Below are 25,068 nucleotides of genomic sequence, written 5' to 3' on the forward strand. Positions count from 1 at the left end.
AACGTCTACTCAGGTTATAAATAGGTCTGAAAATGAGGATATACTTTTTTTAAGCAAATGTGGTTGTTTATCATTTACAAGAAGTTTCCGTTAAACCGCGGTTGGAAAGTATATGAACACGATTGCTCGGGTCGTTTAGATGGAACTTTTCCGAGAGCAACATAACGCCTGAAAAGGTAGAACCGTTTTTCCCGGTGGGATTGTTGCAAAAGGAAGTTCGCGTTCCGTTTCTTCAAACCGCCTTTGATACCATGTTCAGGCCTTCGCGGTCATTTTTTCGGTAAAGGGAACTGATTTGTACACTGAAATAGTAAACGTGATTCCTGGACGAAATTTACTAGTCTTGAATGTTGCTCACCATTTGTCCAAACCGTGAACCGACGGGTTTGCCAATGCAAATAGTAAACACCCTATATTTATTCCAACCAGATTTGGACTTTCCCCCAAAAGCGCAATGATACTTACCAGCGCCCAGACACAAATACCAGAGATTGCGCATAACAACACTGAGATGAGAACAATCGGCCACTGGTTGTAAATGGTTTTCCATAGAACCTTCAAATCATTCTGTTTGACATCATCTTTGTTTCCAATAACAACCAACCCGGGAGATTCAAGGACTTTGATAAATGCCAATGTACCTCCATAGTCCTGGTCAAAGAACTCATTTTCAATGTATACTGGCATTCCTACAGAAGCTTTGTCATAAAAGATATTAGCATGTAACGTATTTATGTTTTCCGCTTTGTGGGTATATTCCAAGCGTGTCCCCCTGTTGCCAAAACGTTTGCAACAAAACTGAACAGCGCGCCCTATTATACTGTAGAATACACCGGTGACTTTTCCGTTTAACTCAGTTTCAGTTTTTGTTGTGTTGTTCTTAGGGTGAAAAATAAAAGGAGCAAATGACAGCCATGTTATGTTGATTACTCGGGAGCAAAGCCGCGGGCAAATATCTTCCGTTGAAAAAGTCGATACGTTTTCACCAGGGGATGTTGGCACCATCGTGGTAGGATCTTGAGCGTTGTTGGTTAACACAATGTGATCGGATGACGTCTTATCTGTCAGGTTTGTCGTAATGCTAGTAGGACGAATGGTAACATTTTGCGCTGTGTTCGACGGAAGGCAAAACAAATCGTTTTCGTCGGAGCTACTTTGGTTCAATTCCAAAATGTTGATCATCAAGTAATTCGGTTCTCTCTCGCTTTGCGCCAAGCAGACATGCAAAAAGCGAAAAGCAAAGGCAATAACAACAAACTTGGGATGGGAAATCATTTTCAAAAATTCAGTATCTTTGATTTTTTAAGACCGAGCAATGCTCTGAAGCGTCATCTGCTGTTAATTCCAAATTCACATACACGTACATACATAAACTTTGGAGAATGGGGCTGGTTTTCATAGTACTGCAGCTGTTTATTAGCCATCTACTCCTATGAACGTGACTAAGTCAGTCCTAGCCGGCACCATCAGGTCGGGTCCAGCAGAGAGCTAAAATGCAAATGGCTCTCAATTTAGAATTTAATAGCTTCCTAACCTTTATTCATAATGCAGAAATAATCGGAAGTAATATGCCCAGCATTTTAAACCCACAGTCTCTTATCACAATATTAAGAAAAGAGCTGACAGAGATGTTTGTTTGATCTTGTGATGAAATACTAAGTCGAATATGTTTGATCATGTTACTGTCTCAAACAAAATGATTTTAGAAAGAGAAATTAAGGATGGAAAACAGAACGTTTTTCATCTGGATGATAACATGGTCACATGACGTACTGTCTGATTATTATGTATAGTTTTGACCTTTATTTTATTACTCGTGACTCGAGAAGCAAAATGGCGCGTCATAAAATTTTTACCGGTTTAAGAACTTATAAAAATTCTCCTATCGCCGTTCAGACAAAATCTATGATAAATAAACTAAGAATACAGACAAGAACTTAACTCACCCCTGGATTTCTCACATAACACAAGTTTGTAGTTAGTTTAAGTACCTACGTAAAGACGGACCCTAAATAATAATGCTGAAGCTTTCATCACGAATAAGCTTCTTAATCAGATGCTGATTAAGGTAAACGTAATTTATACCATTGCATTATAGACTTTTTAGTTTTCCATTACGCCAGAGGGTTTCCAACACGGTTAAAAGTAATTTGACTATGAAAAATTCTTTATACGTTCATTTTATACCGTTTTATTGTTGAGGGCGCGTTGACAGGTTGATAAGCTGAAAGCACTTGCTGAACTGTTTGTTAAAACTCTGCTAGCGGATGCTTTTCGTTTTGCCAAATCAACCACGTTAGAAAGCCATTCAAGTGGAACTAACCAAGAAAAAATGGAGCTACAGTATTCTATTGAAGCAAAGTTTCAAACCGAATGAAGTGTTCCATTTACGTTTTAACCGAAATTTTGTTTACTTCTCAGCAAAGTGGGACTAGAAATGAAGACCACCATTGCAGGTGGACAACTGTTTCCGGAACATTTTTACCTTGAACGAAACGTTCCGTTTCTATTTCGACCAAAATCTTCCGAGAGGTTGGCGTAATAAAAAGGGCACAGCCTCTTTACTGTCAGAATCCCTGAGCTTTTTTTATCCTGCTGTCGCTGGCAATTTCAACAACACTAAATGGTGAGTTTTATTTCCAGTGGCTACAGTAAAAACTCGCGACTAAGAATTTGGTTTTTAAGAACTTGTTAGGCTAAACTTTTCCCATTAGGCCCCCTCTAGCTATAAAAGGGGCTCGGGAACGAATTATACAATTCTTTTGTTTTACTAATGCACGGCGCGCGCAACTTACTTAGTCAGATATCTGCTAGCAAATAACTAGTCTGTAGGCTCTTAGCCAATGAAAAGACCGTTAGTGAGAACAACGTATAATAATTACAAATAACAGCTGTAAAGTCCAAACATACACATTCAAGTACCGAGTTGAATCAGATAAGAACAACACCAAGAACATTTACTACTCGTTCATGCACTCTCCGACTCACACGGCATACACTACAACAGCAGAACAGAACTTTTAATTATCTTAGCAAACAAGGATAGTTTACATTAAACAGTTTTTGTTAACTTTGAAATTTTCAAGCCACTTATCATGTCTATTATAAGTCGGTTAGTATTTGTATTTTAGTGCTCAGTCCAAAGAGAATTTAGTAACACCTAAGTTTCACCGACTTTCAATTAGGAATTGCCATATTATATCTATATCAAACGCACTGACCTTCTTTCGGTAACTCGTTAATCAAGTAACTATTGCTCATTCATTGACAACGAAAAATAGTCCTATTTGAAAACCTATTTCAAGCAGAGAAATATATGATAGTAGAAATTGTATTATTTTATATGAATGACGTGCCACAGAACCGGAGTATGAGATAAAGATGCAGATCAGTTCTAATTTTCTTACATCATTTGCAACGTCAGACAATTGGAAATAACTTTACTGCTGAAAGATTATTGCCCAGAAAAACAAACAGGCTCGAAGTTTCAATAGTATTTGTAGTTTTTCCTATATGATAACAAGTATTTGACATTTGGCTTTCATGAGTCTCGAACTTTGGGAGCGACTTTATAGAAGGAAAGACTTAAAATAACGGTTAAGTAGGGCAAAAACAAGCACGGTTACACCACCTTTTAATAATTGCAGTTTTTCAGTTTCTCATATGTGACCTAATCACATATATCTTTAATACCTTAAATAAAAACCTCATTTATAGTAAGCGCCTATTATGGAAAAATATTTCCATTTTCCTACACAAGAATACATTCATTTGCTCGTTAGAGAGTTTTGCGAGGAGAATACTAAAAAAGCGAATAACATTAACTGAATGCATTATACTCGTGAGCCTGACCAATATATACTGATCACCTTTCGATCTCGGCAACTACTGTTTTGGTATTCGACTGGAAAAGGAAAAATTTCAGCTTAATCGTTTTTTTTTATAGTCTCTTTATATTCTTTGTTTTCCTTAGGATAACTGGGGAGAGAGATAAGGAAGTCGTTTTTCGTGATTCAGCCTCATCATGGATGCGATATGACACTCAGTTTCCCAGCCAACTTCCAAGTATTCTCCACTTTCCATGAAAAAATGTTTTCGATCTCTTTTAGAGACATGTTTTCGTCACTCCTCGTTTGTCGCTATTCACGCAATCTTTACGTTTGCTGAGGTTAACTTGACAGACCTTATGGGCTGAATCGAAGATATCTTTACATGTAATGGTAATTACTATAGAGTGGATACTTCCTCTGTTAGTTGTCTGTTGTGGATAAGTTTTGAACGCTGAGCTTAATAATGCGCCAGTTTCCAGTAAACCACCTTGTTTTCGCATCATGTTCACTGGGGAATACTGTTACATGAGAAAGCGCAATAAAAACTCTTTACTCGACATCACGTGAGAAAGATCATTGTGACCCAAGGGAATGCTTTCCCGAAACTAGATAGACTACGGTGGCCTCGACAGATATAAAAACACAGTCAAAGAAGTACTTTTCCATTCCTGGAGAGCCAAACTACAACCGGCACTTCTTCATCAACCGGAGCTATGGGGGCTGTTCCGGTAATGCCGGGTGGATGATAATTGCTACCCAAGGCTGCGAATGGGAGAAGCCAACACAAGAACCCTATTCTTTACAGCAAATAGCCTACATTCACCAAGTGGGCGCAGAAGAGTGAGTTAACCAACACATAGGGTCTATCTGTGTGAATTTATTTCGACTTCGGGAATGTTTCCTTCTCGCGGATAAGCAAGGCAAAACGTCATAGAGGAGCATATTGATAAAGCGAAACAAAAATGATGATTGGATGATTATTATTACATTCACTGGGCTGGCTAGGTTCCTGCTCGTTGGAAAAGCACGCGGGGGAGGGAGTATAAATATGAATTTGTTTGAATTTGCAAAAGTAGACAGTCCCTCGTGGGTGACTGGTACTGATGGGTACAAAGGATTTTCATTTTTCAGGTTTTAGATGACCGATATCCTCACTGTAGTATTTCTAATGGGCTACCGAGGCTAATAGTCTAGTCAGACACGAGCACTATTTCCTTCGCCTCTACACTACAAAAACACTACTTCAACGCGTCACATGACCCCGGACTTCCCGCGGGTATGCCAGGAGGAACTCAGCATGCGCAACTCTCATTGCTTTCAAAAGAGATCGATTTTACCGTTCGACCTCTCCATTTGCTCTCGGCCATAGTGGGGTGGTCAACCTGTGCTTAATGCCCATCTCATCTATATACTCCTCCATTTCAGCAGACACGAGGTTGGGTCTGTTGTCCGATCTCAAGGTACTCGGTACTCCATATCTAGAGAACTGTCTGTCTAAGCACTTAATTGTCGCTTCTGAACTGGTGGACTTAATGACGTCAACCTCAACCCATCGAACCAGCAAAGACTCTCCTGTTGGCATAGGGCCCAGTAGGTCCAATGCTAGGTCCTTTCACGGTCTCTCAGGCATCCTGGTTGTCTTCACATGTGTGCGCATGTGTGCGTAGCAGGCAAGACGCTTATTTCGAAGCTCTTCACTCTTGATTAGTTTTTGAGACTCAAATTTGCTGAAACCTTGACCAAAATGGTAAAAGACACAGTCCAATCATTGAAACTGGAAAATGACAAGTTAAAAGATAAGATTCAAGAAATTTGTGCTGAATTACGCAACCTACGAGACGAAGTTAAAGCTGAACGAAATGGCGGCCATGCCAGTTCATCTGAAGGCACCGATGAGGGAAACACTACGGCAACTCCGAACTGCATCCAAGAAGACTTTAAGAAATATATTAACGACAGGATGTCTCTTATTGAAAAATCTTTGGAACGCTTGTCATCTCAAGCGGATAAAATATCATTTTCATTGGATCAAGCATTGGAATATTCGTATTCATACAACATCAAGCTTGTGGGCGTTCCTGAAGTTAAGCAACGAGAAAGCGCCGGAGATACGCTGGAACTTTGCATGAGAATCTTCAACAAAATTGGAGCTGAAATTCATCCTTATGACCTTGACATTGCCCATCGAGTGCCATCTCGTAACACGTCTGATGGTCGACCGAAACCGATTATTTGTAAATTTACTCGGCGCATCGCCCGTGAAAGTGTTATGGCAGCCCGTAGAGAAGTAAACAGTATATTGATCTATTGGATTTGAATATGTCTTGAAAACTAAACTCAGTTCATTCTATTAGCTTTCTGTCTACATTATCCTTCCAGCTTCCCATGTAATCTGCCTTATTTCTCCTGAGAATCTTCGTTATTAATACTAGTCAGTATTCAGTATTCCCCTTATTTTAATGTATTGTACGATAATCATTAATTTTACTTAGTATTGTAATTGTATTGTATTGTAATTGTAATTATTTTCTTTGTATTTAGTATTCAGCTTATTTTAATGTATTGTGCGATAATAATTAATTCTATTTAGTATTGTAATTGTAATTATTCACTTTGTATTTAGGATTCAGCTTATTTTAATGTATTGTACGATAATAATTAATTCTACTTAGTATTTTAATTGTATTGTTATTGTAATTATTCTACTTAGTGTCAAGCCACTGCTCGCCTCGAATAGCTATAGCTAACTGCGAGCAGTGGTACATCATATTTTGTATTTTCTCAATTTTTCTTAATAAACTTGAAACTTGAAACTTGAAACTTGAGGCACTGTCTCCTTCGTCACAAGCTGGCACCCATAACACTCTCGGCACTTTCGTTCTGCATCTTTATCAACACCTGGCCACCACACCTTAGATCTCAGGCGCTCCTTCATCTTCACCACCCCCTGGCGTCCCTCATGTGCAAGTTCTAAGACCCTCTTCCTCAAAATGTTAGGAATATAAATCACGATTCTAGTTCCACGCAGGATGACTTGGCCAATATAGGTAAGTTCGCTACGTACCCACACATATGGCTTTGGAGCTTTCTCCCAGTTCCCACTTATAAGACAACTTCGCACTGCTTGCAAATGCTCATCCTCAGCTGAGGCACTCTCAATCTCCTGAATCTTTAGGGCTATAGGTACGGCACTGAGAGCAACCATTCGAACGTGCTCATCATCATATCTCTGCAGCGGGGATCTTCGTCAGACGTGATAGGACATCTGCAATGTTGTCTCAGGACTTGACACAGCATACCTTGTAACTGTATGGTTGCAGTCTTAGCACCCAGCGCTCGATGCGTGCAGATGGTTTGGATCCTTTTGAGTAGATCACTCTTAATGCTTCATGGTCCGTGACTAAATCAAAGGTTGGTAACCAAAGCAGGTAAAGGTTAAAACGTTCACAGGCCCACACGGGAGCTAGTGCCTCCTTTTCAGTTCGGCCGTACCTCCTTTCCACACTGCTGAGGCTTCTGCTAATGTAACAAACGACTCGGCTCTCTCCATTCTTGTCCTGGACCAGAACAGCGCCTACCCCACTGGACTTGCATCGGCTATCACTCGCGTGTGTGCTTCTTTGTCAAAATAAGCTAGCACAGGCGTACTAGCTAATTACTTTTTCAGTTTCTGAAAGGATGTCTCCTGCCCACTGCTCCAAACAAAGGGTACCCCTTTCCTGGAAATTGCTCGTAGAGGCTCGGCGACAGCTGCAAGATTAGGAATAAATCTTGCACTAAAGCCAACCATACCAAGGAAGCTTCTCACTTCCGTTGGAGTAGATGGGCGGTTTGCCTCCAGCACTGCACGTACCTTCTCTTCTGTTGGGCCGACCCCATACTTTGAAACTAACAGCCCCATAAAGACTACCTTGTCCATTCTGAATTGGCATTTTTCATGGTTGAGGATGAGGTTCTTCTCTGCTAATCTCCTTATCAATCTATATAGATTTCGGTCATGCTCCTCATTATTCTCACCATGTACTATCAGGTCATCTGCAATATTCTGGACAACACCAATGTCTGAGACCATTTGTCTGATTATCTGCAGGGGCAGATGATGTAATTACTTTTTACTGAAATCTAAATTTGAATAGAAAATCACGTGGACTTCCTCGTTCGTTGCACTTTTTGTTGATAGATCACATAGAGAATTTCAGGTCGAAGTGATTGTTTTTGAACCACTGTTTTGGACGAACGACATCAGCCCTTTGAAGCCAGTTTGGATATTGCGTGACCTGGCCATTGCAGAGAAAGGTATAGTCGCTCATCTTTGCCTCTGTCTTGTAAACACCTCACTTTGCTTTAAGAAACGTAAGAAAGTGGAAAACGTATGTTGAAAAAAGTGGTCAGTAGGACACAGAGTTTACATTTTATTCCTTAAGGTTTTATTCAAAGGGAGAACCATTACAATTTTCACCTAAAAGAATCAGAAATACGAGAAGATGCAATTATATCCACTGCACGAAAAATTTGATTTACACCGAATTTACTCAGTGCAAATTTGGTGCAAAAAAGTGCAAACTAAGGTTAGATAAAGGGCAAAGATGGTAAATACCGCATTTGCCCTTAAATTTACAACCCCATGTAAACTGGCAAGCAAATGCGGTATTTACCATTTTTGCTTTTGATTTACCCCTAGTTTGCACTTTTTTACACTATATTTTTACCTAGTAAATTTGTGTAAATCCAATTTTTCGTGCGGTGATCTGAGCTTTCCTAGACTGAATGTTTCTTTTGTACGAACTTGAAAAAATCATTCAACAAAACGAAGATATTATGAGAAAGGAATAGAGGAATTTACTTGCCCAAATTATTTCGGTTACGGAGAGTTTGTAGTTGAGATTTTATGTTATTTTTATACGATTTTGATACTTTTTTTTTCTCCATTTACGTAATTCTCTCGCGATTATTGCAACGCTATAAACAGTCAAATTACGAGGTTTTTTTCTCGTATTACATAATTCTCTTTGCGCCTTACAATGTAAGACGGGCACCACTTACAGTTTGATTATCTATTTCCAAGCAGCGCTTAGCGATCGTTATCCTGTCACAGATTCGTTTTGGAAAGGAAACTACTTTACAACTATAGGAGCAAATTAAGTGAAGGAAACACACACATGTCAAGAATGCGCACAGCCACATCATCCGGGTACAGATCGTAATTGCAGCCATGGAAGGTTGGCAACTTAAAGCCCTTTAAGTCTCAATATATATACACATACAAATTCTCAGGTCTGATCTCAATGCATTTCCTTAAAAAATTAGTGGACAGAACTTGTTAAAAGATCAAAGCATTATCTTTTTGGTGTTATTTTATAAATTCTTAGGGTAACCTTTCTACTTGACTATGTATTGATATCAGTTGTTTGGAGAAATTTGATGTCCATGGAGTACATTTTCGCAATCTCTTTGGCAGTAAACGAAGGGGCCAGGGATCACCTAGTGAGACCCTTTACCTGGGGCAACGGCATGCTGATAAGTCCTAATAAGGACGAAGTAGCTGTGAATGGCTGCCAAATCCCAATGATATGGCTGTTTACAGGCTCAAGGTACTGCATGGCCATACCGCGGAGTTGGTATTGTGTGCTTACTTGCTGAATTATTTGGTCTTGTTTAAAACTATACCCTGGAATTGCTTGGGAGTTTCGTCAAGTTTTGGCATCTAATCCAAAAGCCTGCTGAGGCAACTGCCACCATTATATCTTTTGGAATATTGCCATTGTTCCTGCTGTTTCTCGCTAGAGTACGAAGGTTTATTTTTATATAGCTGAAGCATCTTTAAAGGTAACGCTTCCCTCCTCCCCACCTCCCAGGACTTAATTCAAATAAACTTTAGTTAAGTTCTAAGTTAAGAATTGAGAACTCAAATGATGGAGGGCAAAGGATCTTAAACTCGAGTGTCATTATGTGATTCGAAGTTTCCATGGCTCTGTATCCTCTTCTCCTTATGAAATATCCAGCAACCCATCTTTGGTGGAGCGTTGCAGTGGCTGGACGAGGGCTGGACATTATCTGTGAATAAATCAAAATTCATACATATTGTTAGCGGTTTAGTCCTGCTTGTCCGTTCTACGTCACAAGTTTTTATTTTATGCCTTTAGGTATAACATATAAGGACAGGTATCTAGTCATGAGCTCAGCCAAATTACATTTTTGTTTGATAACTGAAAGAGCATTTAAGGCAGGTTTTCACTAGCGACGGAGTCGGTGTCGGAGTCGAAATCAGAAACGTTGGAGTTAACGATCTTGTGAAAACAGCTTCCTGATGCGTACGACTTCGTCGTTTACGATCGAGTGAAAATTAGGCTGTCGGAGTTGCAAACAGGAGCGGAAGAACTAAACTAATCATAAAGGGTGGGAATTAGCCTCGTGATTGGTTTATCCCTCCGCTTCTGCCTCCGACTCCGACAATCTGGTTTTCACTAGATAGTAAAGGACGGAGTCGCAAGCGGAATCGGAAGAAAATGAAAACGTACTGATTCTTCCGACTCCGATTCCGTCCCGCTTGTGACTGAGTCTAATTACGACTCCAATTGTTGATTTTCACAAGGTCATAAGCGCTCTTAGGACTTCGCTTGCGATTCCGACTCCGATTCTGTCGTTTCTTGAGTAAGTTTTTTTGGCGACCTCGCAGCAAATCGAGTTTTATTGAGCATCAATATCTTAGAAGGTACATAAGTGGTGGTACTGAAGACGTCCGGGGGGGGGGGGGGGGGGGGGCTGGGTGGGGTTAGGGGAGGCCTAGACTGAGCTCAGTGGAGTTTTGCTCTAAATTAAAAGTAGAAAAAAATCGAAGAAACGTTAGAAAAGGAGAGACATGATAAAATATTAGCCACCTTTTATACCTTCACTTTTTTTCTTCTTTACAAATCTCTGGTATAGATACAAAATCAGTTCACAGAGGCGGATTGCTGCGATCAGTGCTCCCAAGAAGATTATTAATGAAGTAACAAGGGCGCAAAAAGCAGGAGAATTCCTGTCCATTAGGGAAAACCCGTCATCATCCATTGCGGTGGAGAGTTTGTCCTTAAAATAGAATTTTAAAGATATGAGCAAATAGCTTACTCGTTGTTAAAGAAAGCAAGCAATAGGACCATTTCCGAGTTGCCCTTAGCCTGTTTTATTAGCGAGGATAAGTGCATATCCAGTAATATGAAACTGATTTTTTATCCCCATTGAAATAAATTGAATGGTTTTACAATTGGACTCGTTTTGAAAGTGAGAATTTTGGAAGTATTGACGTGCAGTTGTTGACGTCCAAGGCTATGAAGGAAGGGCGTAAAACGTAGCGCAAAGTTAAGGACTTGTGCAGTGGAACTGCACTTATCTTTTCAGCTTAAGTTTACAAGTGCACCACTTAGACCTTATTCACGATACCAGCCATACTTGCATTCGCTAAAGGACTGATGGGATAGAAGCAATGTCATGTGGTTTCTCAGGGGACAAACAAGTGATAAATCTGCCAATACAAGAAATCGCAGTCACGTTAATTTTATTCTAGACAACAGAACTTTTTATCTTTAAGAGATAATGGAAACGTATGGGTGAAGTGATCGTTGTTACTTTTTTGGACGCAATAGCGAACACAGATGTCCTCATAGCAAGCAATGTAATGAGATATCAGTAAAACTTATCAATTCTGGAACTGTACATTTGCCATGAGTAAAATTGTTTTCTCGTTTTGAAAGAGTTCACTAACTGACCGTCAGCCGTAAAAATGCAAAGCATGCCGGAAAATATGGTGATATCGTGCATAATGTCTAATAGAAACAAATATTCCAAATAGAACATAACGGGGTTAAAACCAAACTAGCAGGAGGTATTAACAAGCGTGGAAGAGGATTTGAATTCGGAGCAGCCGTGACCGTAGGGGAACTCGATCCCGAAACCGCCGGATTGCAGATCCGACGCGCTGACCACTCGGCCACGCTCTAACCCACAATATGTCGTAGTTATCCCGTTGTTTTATTGGATATTGCTTTGGTGTCAATGAGGAATAGTTAGTTGATTAAAAAGTTAGCGTAAGAAGCTCAGTGAATTACTTCCATTGATTAAACATAATTACCTTCATTTCATCCTTGAACTGTTTCATAACAGAGTAGACATCCTCTCTGCGATACAAAATAAGTTTTCGAATGCAGTCCTCAGCCGGCCATTGAAAGATAGTGTTTTTCTTGAATGCGAAGCCATAGGAACGTGTTCTCTCAATCCTCTTAACCACAGCCAGTCTTGAATCTCTAACTTGGTGCATCCAGTAAAGTCCGTGGTACATCTCATCCATTATACCTGTCACAGTCGTATTTAGGAGAGCTTTTTGCATGTCTTCAAAGTTTTCAAAAACTGAGAAAATAAACGAAGAAGGAAGACAAACAATCTCGTTAAGAGAGAGGAATTTTAAGATCCCCAACGCGCAACAACTACAATTTACAATTAACTAAATCTTATATATAGTGCAACTTCCCATGGCACATGATTAAATGTGCAATTACAGTACTTGAGAGCTCTTGGCACTTGGAACCTCAAGCATAAATTTTTTGGTGGATTTGAGGGAATATCCACAAAACATCAAGGGAACTAGTCGCATGTTACATCAGAATGAACTGGCTTGCCAGCACGTGACCCACACGAACCGGTTACAACTATGAACTGGAACTTTTAGGCTGAGTTACGTTCTCTTCAAGAGAATCAAGCGAATCATCTCAATGGAGTCCCTATTTTAATTTAAAAAATTATGCGACATGACATTTGCAAAAAACCATGATTTTCCAAATTCAAGTTCAAACCGGTGTTTAGACTAAAGAAAGGTGTGATGTGCTAACCAAGTATAAAATTAATGGTGAAAAAGCTAGTAAATAGAGCAAGACACGGGATTATTTTCCTTTCAGTGCTGATCCCGTAAGCGGGAACGGAACAAATGAACTCTCGTTAATAATTAAACACGTGTATACGACCAGTTAGTCATGTTAATCTTACGTGTTGGGCTTCCTCCCTGTTTGATAACTTCTTGGAATGCTGGACTTCCCTTCAACACAGCAATCTGCAGTATGGACAATCAAGAGAACGTAACATATCACTTAGTAAAGATGAGGCTGAGTACTGTGATCTGAAGGAATATAACAGATAATTTTTAGGAGGGAGTTGTCAGTCAAAGCGGATAACACCCTCCGAGATCTGCATCACATTTCTTCAGATCACACTTGAGCGGAGTCCAATAATTGTTTTAGGTTTCCGCCATTTTCTACTGTTCTACCAAAACAATGCAACCTCGTCTCCAGGGCCTCTCGGTGGCCGTCCCTTTGCTGGTGTTTATCGGATAGCCGATTGATGTCAAACGACTTCCAAATTTGGTCAGCCCTAACTGGTTATTTTATAAAAAGAATTAGCCTGAGGATTTAAGGGCAATTATTTGAAAAGGCTGAATATGGTTTGAAGAAACAAGCTAAGCCAAATAAATATTTTATTATTCTTCCCATTATTCATTCTAAATATTCCCAAAGTCAAAACTTGCTTACATGTTTAATTTCGCCGCTTTTTTGCGTAACTTCAATGCATCCCTTTATCAGTAGTAGAATAATTTACGATTGACGTCGATCTTAAATCAACAATTTTACATCGATATGTTCTTTAAAGTTCTACAAACTACTTTGTTATTCTTATAGGTAGCCTCCATCCCACAGAGTCCACAAACCTTTAATGCCCATTTCACAGACTATTAAGCTCATAAATGTGCAAACGATAATTTTAATCAATGAAAATAGCAAAAGGAAACATCCGAGTAATTTTTGATAAGCAATATTATACCTTCTTTCCCACCAGGTCTACATCTTTGACAGCTGCTGTGGCAAGTGCTGTGGTAAGAGTAGCTGTCAAAACTGAACACACTGTAAGTCCAACCATGATCCACACGATAGAGAATAATCGAGCAATAACTGACTTAGGAGCTTTATCTCCGTATCTTAAAACAAGAAGAGGTTATTTTTCAATAGGTCTCAATGCCGCTCTCTGATAAAGTCTGTACCGTTGTAGTAGTGGGACGCCGAGGCGCCGATAAGAGGGACTTAATGGGGAAAACGAGAGCACTGTGTGAAGACGTGTGTGAAAACCCTTTAAAGGCACCTTTATTTCAGAGAATGCTTGACAAATACATTGTAAGATAAACTACATGGGTTCTTATGAAGATACCGAACGAAATAACGTCGAATAAAAACTATAAAAAATTAGAACCAGCTGGAAACATCAAAGATTAAAATTCGTCATCATTATTCATTTTCATCCTAACATGACTATTAATGCGCTAAGCCCATGAAAACCTCACTTTAAATTGAGCAAAAGTAAGTGCCAGTTGTTTTTCAAAAATACCACGCTCAAGTTGAGCAAGAAATCGCTTCTCGTTACTACATTTTTTTCATTGTCAACTGACTTTGGTCGTTTTTGTTCCATATGAACCCATCCATGCATATTATCCTTCCTGTATCTATTAACTAGCTTTCTATTTAAGCTATGAATAAGATACTAATCAGCAAAATTAGCGAGGATAGAACTTTCTACTGGTACCTCATTTAGAAAATTGTCGCCAATCCTGACAGAGATACCGACAAAAACTCATTTTACGCAACATTTTGGGAAAAAAATCGTCTGCCACTTTTGCTATTTACCCAAAATTCTGCGCAGATTAAATTTATTTTCTCTTATTGGAAAGTAAGCCAGCCAAACTTTCATGCGAAATTAAGAAAGACGATAAAGTGGGCAACAAAAATGGCCATAAAAAATAAAGGCAAAGAGGAAAAGAAGAAAAGAGAAAAGAGATCGAAATAGATTCGCCAAATTTTGGCTTGTGCGCATGCGCGATAAAGAAAAAAGCTGCTTACATCCAATTAGGAGAAAATTGTCTTAAGTGTTTCAAACCTCTTTTTTTTTTTTAGCTATTCACATGGTTACTGGCCGAAAAACGGTTCAAAAAGGAAGATTTGGTCAAAAATGCGGTAATTTACAAGTGTAAAAGTTTTATTAAATTGATCCCTGTTGCAAGTTAATTGACCGGTTGTCATCCAACCACCATATAGAAATTGCTGTATGCAAATTATGGCACGTTAAATATATACGAACTTCGTTTAGTTAACTGGCAGGCATGTAGCATGCAAAGAATGCAAAGGGATAACATTTTTGCACAAGAAACCTCCAAGCACTAAGCGTTAGGCTGACATTGAGGATTTCTTATTCGATTCTTTCCAGTCACTTTTATGCATAAAGCACTTTATATGCGGATACTTTTAAAACCGCGTACTTCTTTTAAACGAATCGGCTGTCTGCACATCGAAACCGCATGTGTTTGAAACCGTTCTCCAGAGTGGATTTTTTTCTCATCCGAAGCGTTTGGTGATATCGTGTGGACGACTGCCGACCGGATATTTTTTAAGTCAAGTACTACATAAACTCAAAAATGCCGCGGAATCACATCGCGAGTTTGGTCTTTGCGCATGCCTAGTAGCTAGTAATTAGCAAAATAATGTAAATCGCAGTAGTGTATTCCTACGGATGGGTGAATCCAAACCAGATACACCACAACAAATATTGGTGTTAAGCGCAAATATCAATGCGGTTTTAGTGTATCCGGATTTGTGTGGAAGTGCATGGCCTAAATTTGCTTTTATAAGTGATCGTGCAGTTGAATTTCGATTCACTTACCCAACGGTTGACATGGTAACGAAGGCCCACCAGAATCCTTCAAATGCCCCACGATGAAAACGACGAGGGAATTCATTTGTATTCCATATTGTATCCTGTTAAATAAAACAAAAATTAAAGGAATATGTATTAAGCCTTTGTACTTGTCAACTTTAACTGGACATGCTTGGTCGGTTGTAAACACGCCGGTTCGCTTGTACGTTTACACCACAATGTGTTTACATCATGTACCTTGATACGCTAAACGGGCCACAGGTATTCAAACAGTGGCTTCGTCAGAGCTAGAGGTCTACAAAACCGGGGCGGGAAACCACTGAAGGTTAGTTTGTGTAGGGGTGTGCCACTGAGGCCATCAAACCATACCATAACCCTTCATTTTGTTACCCTGTTTAATTTAAGAGAAGAGACCCTCTTTCGTGGCCTAAATATAGGACTTTGTTCAAGAACGTTTGTCACTTTAAATCTGGAGTCAGTGAGTTTTTTGGTTCTAAAAACCGGTCACACCACAATGTCGGCCGCGCAGCAGCAAGGATCGCATTCTGCAGCATTGTACATACGTTTAAGCCAAAAAAGGAAGTGCCCCTAGGAGCCAAATATTATATTACGTATCTTTTAAGGTGGGCAATCTTGCCACTTTATCAATTCAGTTCTCTACCGAGAACACAGTTTCCGTTTAGAAACTTACTCCATTTCGTTGTAAATAGGGCTGAAAATGAAGATATAATAAGCAAATGTGGTTGTTTATCATTTACAAGAAGTTTCCGTAAAAGTGGTTGGAAAGTAAATGTAACACGATTTCTCGGGTCGTTTTGGTGGAAATTAACGTCTGAAAAGGTAGAACCGTTTTTCCTGGTGCAGGGATTGTTGCAAACGGAAGTTCGTGTTCCGTTTCTTCAAAACCGTCTTTGATACCATGTTCAGGCCTTCGAGGTAATTTTTCGGTAAAGGGAACTGATTTGTACACTGAAATGGTAAACGCGACTCCTGGACGAAATTTACTAGTCTTGAATTTTGCTCACCATTTGTCCAAACCGTGAACCGACCGGTTTGCCAATGCAAATAGTAAACACCATGTATTTATTCCAACCAGATTTCGATTTTCCCCAAAAAGCGCAATGATACTTACCAGCACCCAGACACAAATACCAGAGACTGCGCATAACAACACTGAGATGAGCACAATCGGCCACTGGTTGTAAATGGTTTTCCATAGAACCTTCAAATCATTCTGTTTGACATCATCTTTGTTTCCAATAACAACCAACCCGGGAGATTCAAGGACTTTGATAAATGCCAATGTACCTCCATAGTCCTGGTCAAAGAACTCATTTTCAATGTATACTGGCATTCCTACAGAAGCTTTATCATAAAAGATATTAACATGTAACGTACTTATGTTTTCCGCTTTGTGGGTATATTCCAAGCGTGTCCCCCTGTTGTCGAAATGTTTGCAACAAAACTGAACAGCGCGCCCTATTATACTGTAGAATACACCGTCTAACTTTTCTGTTTGTGTCGTGTTGTTCTTAGCCTGAAAAATAAAAGGAGCAAATGACAGCCATGTTATGCTGATTACTGGGGAGCAAAGCCTCGGGTCGATGCAATTAGCTGTTTGTCGAACCGGCGCTTCCGTGGAAAAGGTCGATACGTTTTCACCAGGGGATGTTGCCACCATCGAGGTAGGATATTGAGTGTCGCTGGTTAACACAGTGTGATTAGATGGCGTATTATCTGTCAGGTTTGTCGTAATGCCAGTAGAACGAATGGTACCATTTTTCGATGTGTTCGACGGAAGGCAAAACCAATCGTTTTCGTCGGAGCTACTTTGGTTCCATTCCAAAATGTTGATCATCAAGTAATTCAATTCTCCCTCGTTTTGCGCCAAGCAGACAAGTAAATACCGAAAAGCAAAGGCAATGACAACAAACTTGGGATGGGAAATCATTTTCAAAAATTCAGTATCTTTGATTGTTTAAGACCGAGCAATGCTCTGAAGCGTCATCTGCTGTTAATTCCAAATTCGCATACACGTACATACATAGGCTATGGAGAATGGGGCTGGCTGGTTTTCATAGTACTGCAGCTGTTTATTAGCCATCTACTCCTATGAACGTGAATAAGTCAGTCCTAGCCGGCACCACCAGGTCCGGTCCAGCAGAGAGCTAAAATGCAAATGGTTCTCAATTTAGAATTTAATACTGAGCTTCCTAACCTTTATTCATAATGCAGAAATAATCGGAAGTAATATGCCCAGCATTTTAAACCCACAGTGTCTTATCACAATATTAAGAAAAGAGCTGACAGAGATGTTTGTTTGATCTTGTGATGAAATACTGAGTCGTGAATGTTTGATCATGTTACTGTCTCAAACAAAATGATTTTAGAAAGAGAAATTAAGGATGGAAAACCGAATGTTTTTCATCTGGATGATAACATGGTCACATCACGTGCTGTGCCAAACGCACTTCTAAGCAAAATGGCGCGTCATAAAATTTTTACCCGTTTAAGAACTTATAAAAATTCTCCTATCGCCATTTAGACAAAATCTATAATAAATAAACTAAGAATACAGACAAGAACTTATCTCACCCCTGGATTTCTCACATAACACAAGTTTGTAGTTAGTTTAAGTACCCACGTAAAGACGGACCCTAAATAATAATGCTGAAGCTTTCATCACGAATAAGCTTTTTAACCAGATGCTGATTAAGGTAAAAGTAATTTATACCATTGCATTATAGACTTTTTAGTTTTCTATTACGCCTGAGGGTTTCCAACAAGGTTAAAACTAATTTGACTATGAAAACTTCTTTATACGTTTTATTGCTAAGAGCACGTTGATAAGCTGAAAGCACTTCCTGAACTGTTTGTTAAAACTCCGTTCGCGGATGCTTTCCATTTTGCCAAATCAACCCGTCAGAAAGCCAGTCAAGTGGCTTTCTGACGGGTTTGTGCCTATTACCGTTTATGTAAGAACCTATTTAGGCTAGTTATAACTTGGGAAAATCGAAGGGAAAATACAGGTTCTTTACGTCGGGAGGTTTTCACTGTTGTCACTGCTTTGTTTTACTTCCTTTACCTCTTTACTAAAAAATATGAAACCTTAAAATAGACCAATTTCAGTATATTAAAATTCATATTTGGCCCCAAGGCTAGGGAAAAGCAATTATCTTTGGGCTCTGGAACGAATTATACAATTCTATTGTTTTACTAATGCACGGCGCGCCGCAACTTACTCAGTCAGATATCTGCTAGCAAATAACTTGTCTAGTCTGTAGACTCTTAGCCAATGAAAAGACCGCTAGTGAGAACAATGTATAATAATTACAAATAACAGCTGTAAAGAACAAACATACACATTCAAGTAGCGGTTGAATCAGATTAGAACAACAAAGAACATTTACTACTCGTTCTTTTAACTAAGTAAACAGTTTTTCTTAACTTTGAAATTTTCAAGCCACTTATTATGTCTATTATAAGTCGGTTAGTATTTGTATTTTAGAGCTCAGTCCAAAGAAAATTTAGTAACACCTAGGTTTCACCGACTTTCAATTAGGTTATTGCCATATCATATTTGCATCAAACGCACTGACCTTCTTTCGGTAACTCTTTAATCAAGTAACTATTACTAATTCATTGACAACGAAAAATAGTCCTATTTGAAAACCTATTTGAAGCAGAAAAATATGTGATAGTAGAAGTTGTATTATTTTATATGAATGACGTGAGTCTCTGCATATGAAGCCACAGAACCGGAGTATGAGATAAAGATGCAGATCAGTTCTAATTTTCTTACATTATTTGCAAGGTCAGGCAGTTGGAAATAACTTTTCTAAAATTATTGCCCAGACAAACAAACAGGCTCGAAGTTTCATAGTCTATCCTATATAATAACAAGTATTTGACGTTTGGTTTTCATGAGTTTCGAACTTTGCGAGCAACTTGGTAGAAAAGACCACAGGTAGCCCAAGCTCGAAATATGATCATCGGCGAGCATTGGCATTGTTGCGTAACATTCAAAATATAGGGATTTGTATGGGAAAAAACCTATCGTTTCTCTAACCTACGAAAATGAAAGGATTTCAATAAAAAACAGCTTACCTTACTTAAAGTGTGTGTTAGATCCTGTGTGGTCCACGGGCCGATTCATGGCCGTTTTATGGGTTTTTATGTAAACGGTTTAACAGGGAGAAAACCGTTCACATAAAAACTCATAAAACGGCCATAAATCTGCCCGTGGACCACACAGGAGAGACGTTACACACATTTTCAGTAAGGTAAGCTGTTTTTTATCGAAGTCCTTTCATTTTCGTAGGTTAGAGAAACGATAGGTTTTTTTCCCATACAAATCCTTATATTTTGAACATACGCAACAATGCCGGTGCTCGCCGATGATCATATTTCGAGCTTGAGCTACCTGTGAAAACACTTAAAAATAACGGTTAATTAGGGTAAAAACCAACATGGCTACCCCATCTCTTAATTATTGCAGTTTTTCAGTTTCTCATATGTGACCATCAATTGTGCGGAGTTAAAGAGAGTGCATTCTTTTCAAGGGAATTACCCTCAATAAAAACCTCGTTTATAGTAAGCGCTTATTAAGGAAAAATACTTCCATATACACAAGAATACATTAATTTGCTTGTTAGAGACTTTTGCGAGGTGAATACTAAAAAAGCGAATAACATTCATTGTATTATACTCGTGAGCCTGACTTAATCGTTCTTTTGATATTCTCTTTATATTATTTTTTTCTTTAGGATAACTGGGGAGAGAGATAAGGAAGCCGTTTTTCGTTATTCAGCCTCATCATGAATGCGATCTGACACTCAGTTTCCCAGCCAACTTCCAAGTAATCTCCACTTTCAGTGAAAAAATGTTTTCGATCTCTTTTAGAGACATATTTTCGTCACATCCTCGTTTGCCGCTATTCGCGCAATCTTTACGTTTGCTGAGGTTAACTTGACAGACCTTATGGGTTGAATTGAAGATGTCTTTACATCTAATGGTAATTACGTACTATAGAGGGGATACTTCCTCTGTTAGTTGTCTATTGTGGATAAGTTTTTAACGCTGAGCTTAATAATACGCCAGCTTCCAGTAAACCACCTTGTTTTCGCATCATGTTGCCTGGGGAATACTGTTACATGAGAAAGCGCAATAACAACTTCTCTACTCGACATCACGTGAGAAAGATCATTGTGACCCAAGAGAATGCTTTCTCGAAACTAGATAGACTACGGTGGCCTCGACAGATATAAAAACACAGTCAAAGAAGTACTTTTCCATTCCTGGAGAGCCAAACTACAACCGGCACTTCTTCATCAACCGGAACTATGGGGGCTGTTCCGGTGATGCCGCGTGGATGATAATTGCTACCCAAGGCTGCGAATGGGAGAAGAGTCACCAACACAAGAACCCTATTCTTTACAGCAAACAGCCTACATTCACCAAGTAGGCGCAGAAGAGTGAGTCAACACATAGGGTCTATCTGTATGAATTTATTTCGACTTCGGGAATGTTTCCTTTTCGCGGATGAGCAAGGAAAAACGTCATAGAGGAGCATATTGTTAAAGCGAAACAAAAATGATGATTGGATTATTATCACATTCACTGGGCGGGCTAGGTTCCTGCTCGTTGGAAAAGCACGTGGGGGAGGGAGTATAAATATGAATTTGTTTGAATTTGCAAAAGTAGACAGTCCCTCGTGGGTGACTGGTACTGATGGGTAGAAAGGATTTTCATTTTTCAGGTTTTAGATGACCGATATCCTCACTGTTGTATTGCTAATGGGCCACCGAGGCTAATAGTCTAGTCAAACACGAGCACTACTTCCTTCGCCTCTACAATACAAAAACACTACTTCAACGCGTCACATGACCCCGGACTTCCCGCGGGTATGCCAGGAGGAACTCAGCATGCGCAACTCTCATTGCTTTCAAAAGAGATCGATTTTACCGTTCGACCTCTCCATTTGCTCTCGGCCATAGTGGGGTGGTCAACCTGTGCTTAATGCCCATCTCATCTATATACTCCTCCATTTCAGCAGACACGGGGTTGGGTCCGTTGTCCGATCTCAAGGTATTAGGTACTCCATATCTAGAGAACTGTCTGTCTAAACACTTAATTATCGCTTCTGAACTGGTGGACTTAATGACGTCAACCTCCCCCCATCGGCTAAAATGATCCACTAGGAACAGCAAAGACTCTCCTGTTGGCATAGGGCCCAGTAGGTCCAATGCTAGGTCCTTTCACGGTCTCTCAGGCATCCTGGTTGTCTTCACTGGTGGAGGCACTGTCTCCTTTGTCACAAGCTGGTACCGATAACACTCTCGGCACTTTCGTTCTGCATCTTTATTAACACCTGGCCTCCACACCTTAGATCTCAAGCGCTCCTTCATCTTCACCACCCCCTGGCGTCCCTCATGGGCAAGTTCTAAGACCCTCTTCCTAAAAATGTTAGGAATCACGATTCTAGTTCCACGAAGGATGACTTGGCCAATATAGGTAAGTTCGCTACGTACCCACACATATGGCTTTGGAGTTTTCTCCCAGTTCCCACTTATAAAAGACAACTTCGCACTGCTTGCAAATCCTCATCCTCAGCTGAGGCACTCTCAATCTCCTGAATCTTTAGGGCTATAGGTACGGCACTGAGAGCAACCATTTGAACGTGCTCATGATCATATCTCTGCAGCGGGGATCTTCATCAGACGTGATGGGACATCTGCAATGTTGTCTTGAGACTTGACACAGCATACCTTGTAACTGTATGGTTGCAGTCTTAGCACCCAGCGCTCGATGCGTGCAGATAGTTTGGATCCTCTCGAGTAGACCACTTTCAATGCTTTGTGGTCCGTGACTAAATCAAAGGTTGGTAACCCAAGCATGTAAAGGTTAAAACGTTCACAGGCCCACACGGGAGCTAGTGCCTCCTTTTCAGTTTGGCCGTACCTCCTTTCGACACTGCTGAGGCTTCTGCTGGCGTAACAAACGACTCGGCGCTATCCATTCTTGTCCTGGACCAGAACAGCGCCTAACTCCACGGGACTTGCATCGGCTATCACTCGCGTGTGTGCATCTTTGTCAAAATAAGCTAGCACAGGCGCACTAGCTAATTGCTTTTGCAGTTCCTGAAAGGATTTCTCCTGCTCACTGCTCCAAACAAAGGATATCCCCTTCCTGGAAATTGCTCGTAGAGGCTCGGAGACAGCTGCAAGATTAGGAATAAATCTTGCACTAAAGCCAAACATACCAAGGAAGCTTCTCACTTCCGTTGGAGTAGATGGGCGGTTTGCCTCCAGTACTGCACGTACCTTCTCTTCTGTTGGGCCGACGCCATACTTTGAAACTAACAGCCCCATAAAGACTACCTTGTCCATTCTGAATTGGCATTTTTCAAGGTTGAGGGTGAGGTTCTTCTCTACAAATCTCCGTATCAATCGATATAGATTCCGGTCATGCTCCTCATTGTTCTCACCATGTCATCTGCAATATTCTGGACACCGCCAATGTCTGAGACCACTTGTTTGATTATCTGCTGATATTTCTCAGGGGCAGATGATGTAATTACTTTTTACTGAAATCTAAATTTGAATAGAAAATCACGTGGACTTCCTCGTTCGTTGCACTTTTCGTTGATAGATCACATAGAGAATTTCAGTTCGAAGTGACTGTTTGCTTAAGTTTAGTTCCGCAAGTTTCTTTTTGACAGTTCTTTATTCGCAATGATAAAAGATAAGGACTTTTTGAGAGCGCAAGCCTGTATACGCGAGTGGCTGAAAATCATCTGGGGTGGATATTAGTTAACACAAACGAGAAAATTAAAGCGTCTAAAGAAATCGTTTGCCTGACTACGTTTTTGAACCACTCTTTTGGACGAACGGCATCAGCCCTTTGAAGCCAGTTTGAATATTGCGTGACCTGGCCATTGCAGAGGAAAGTATAGTCGCTCATCTTTGCCTCTGTCTTGTAAACACCTCACTTTGTTTTAAGAAACGTAAGAAAGTGGAAAACGTATGTTGAAAAAAGTGATCAGTAGGACGCAGAGTTTAAATTTTATTCGTTAAGGTTTTATTCAAACGGAAAAGCCATTACAATTTTCACCTAAAAGAATCAGAAATACGAGAAGATGCAAGTTATATCTGAGCTTTCCTAGACTGAATGTTTCTTCTTGTACGAACTTGAAAAAATCATTCAACAAAAGGAAGATATTAGGAGAAAGGAATAGAGGAATTTACTTCCTCAAATTATTTCGGTTACGGAGAGTTTGTAGTTGAGATTTTATGTTATTTTTATACGATTTTGCTACGTTTTTTTTTTCTCCATCTATGTAATTCTCTCGCGATTATTGCAACGTTGTAAACAGTCAATTTAAGAGTTTTTTTATCGTATTACATAATTCTCTTTGCCCCTTACAATGTAAGACGGGCACCACTTACAGTTTGATTATCTATTTCCCAGAAGCGCTTAGCGATCGTTATCCTTTCACAGATTCATTTTGGAAAGCAAACTACTTGACAACTATATATTATATAGGACCAAATTAAGTGAAGGAAACACACACATGTCAAGCATGCGCAAAGCCACGTCATCCGCGTACAGATCGTAGTTGCAGCCATGAAAGGCTGGCAACTTAAAGCCCTTTAAGTCACAAAATACACATACAAATTCTCAGGTTTGAACTCAATGCATTTCCTTGAAAAATTAGTGGAGAGTATTCGTTAAAAAATCAAAGCATTATCTTTTTGGTGTTATTTTATAAATTCTTAGGGTAACCTTTCTACTTGATTAACAAATAGATTCCATGTTGCCGTGCTTCTGTTCAGTAATAGATCACAGATGACGTCAAAATGTCGTAAAAACAAAGAAGTGGCACACGAGCCGCAGGCGAGTGTGTCACTGTTGTTTTTACCACATTTTGACGTCCTCTGTGATCTATTACTGAACAGACCCACGGCAACATGGAATCTATTTGTTTTATACAATGATCAGAAAATTAAAAGACCGATACACATACCTGCCTCGAATCGCTTGACCTTTTGAGGATTTGTACTAGTTTAGGCATTTTTTAAGTCCCGAACCCAACTTTTCATCTTAGCTTCTTCTTTATCTTACTTGTGTACAGTCTCTTCGAAAAGTTTTACACCGTCTTTTCTTGCTCAAAGAAGAATAATAGCGAAAACATTTTGCAAAACAGCGAGTCTCTCGTAGCGAAGACACACGATGGCAACTGTTGTGAAGATTTCTTGTAGTTTAGGCATTGTCAAGTAGTCAATAGCTTTTTTGGTCTCCGTTTCTCCATTTTTCTTCTTTGTAAATAGCTCCTGCTAAACTTTTTCCGAAGCTTTCACTTGCCTTAATCCGAAATAATCTCACAAACATTTTCAAAACCGCGTGCCATGTTGAACAAAACAAAGAAAACAAGTTTCCCGTGACGTCATCCATGTATCTGTACTCTAATAGATCATGGGCAACGACCAATCACAGCGCGCGTAGCATTCACATCATT

General features: G+C 39.7%; 2 protein-coding genes across 2 annotated transcripts in view; both read right to left on the reverse strand.

The window, feature by feature from the left end:
- The window catches only part of LOC140930639 (uncharacterized), a 3,932-nt gene extending 2,657 nt beyond the window's left edge, over positions 1 to 1,275 (reverse strand). The window contains exon 1 of the mRNA XM_073380362.1: positions 466 to 1,275. Coding sequence (XP_073236463.1) covers positions 466 to 1,275 — 810 coding nt within the window. The remainder of the gene's footprint in view (positions 1 to 465) is intronic.
- A 7,815-nt stretch (positions 1,276 to 9,090) lies between these two features.
- LOC140930659 (uncharacterized) lies at positions 9,091 to 17,502 on the reverse strand. Its single transcript, XM_073380378.1, has 7 exons — positions 16,684 to 17,502; positions 15,558 to 15,652; positions 13,674 to 13,827; positions 12,846 to 12,909; positions 11,938 to 12,212; positions 10,718 to 10,898; positions 9,091 to 9,884 (listed from the first exon to the last, which is right to left on the reverse strand). Exons 1-7 carry the CDS (start codon positions 17,500 to 17,502, stop codon positions 9,760 to 9,762), a joined length of 1,713 nt encoding a protein of 570 aa, XP_073236479.1. The 3' UTR covers positions 9,091 to 9,759.
- Between the last annotated feature and the right edge of the window lie 7,566 nt (positions 17,503 to 25,068).

The sequence above is a fragment of the Porites lutea genome, chromosome 1, assembly GCF_958299795.1.
Source record: "Porites lutea chromosome 1, jaPorLute2.1, whole genome shotgun sequence".
NCBI lineage: Eukaryota > Metazoa > Cnidaria > Anthozoa > Scleractinia > Poritidae > Porites > Porites lutea.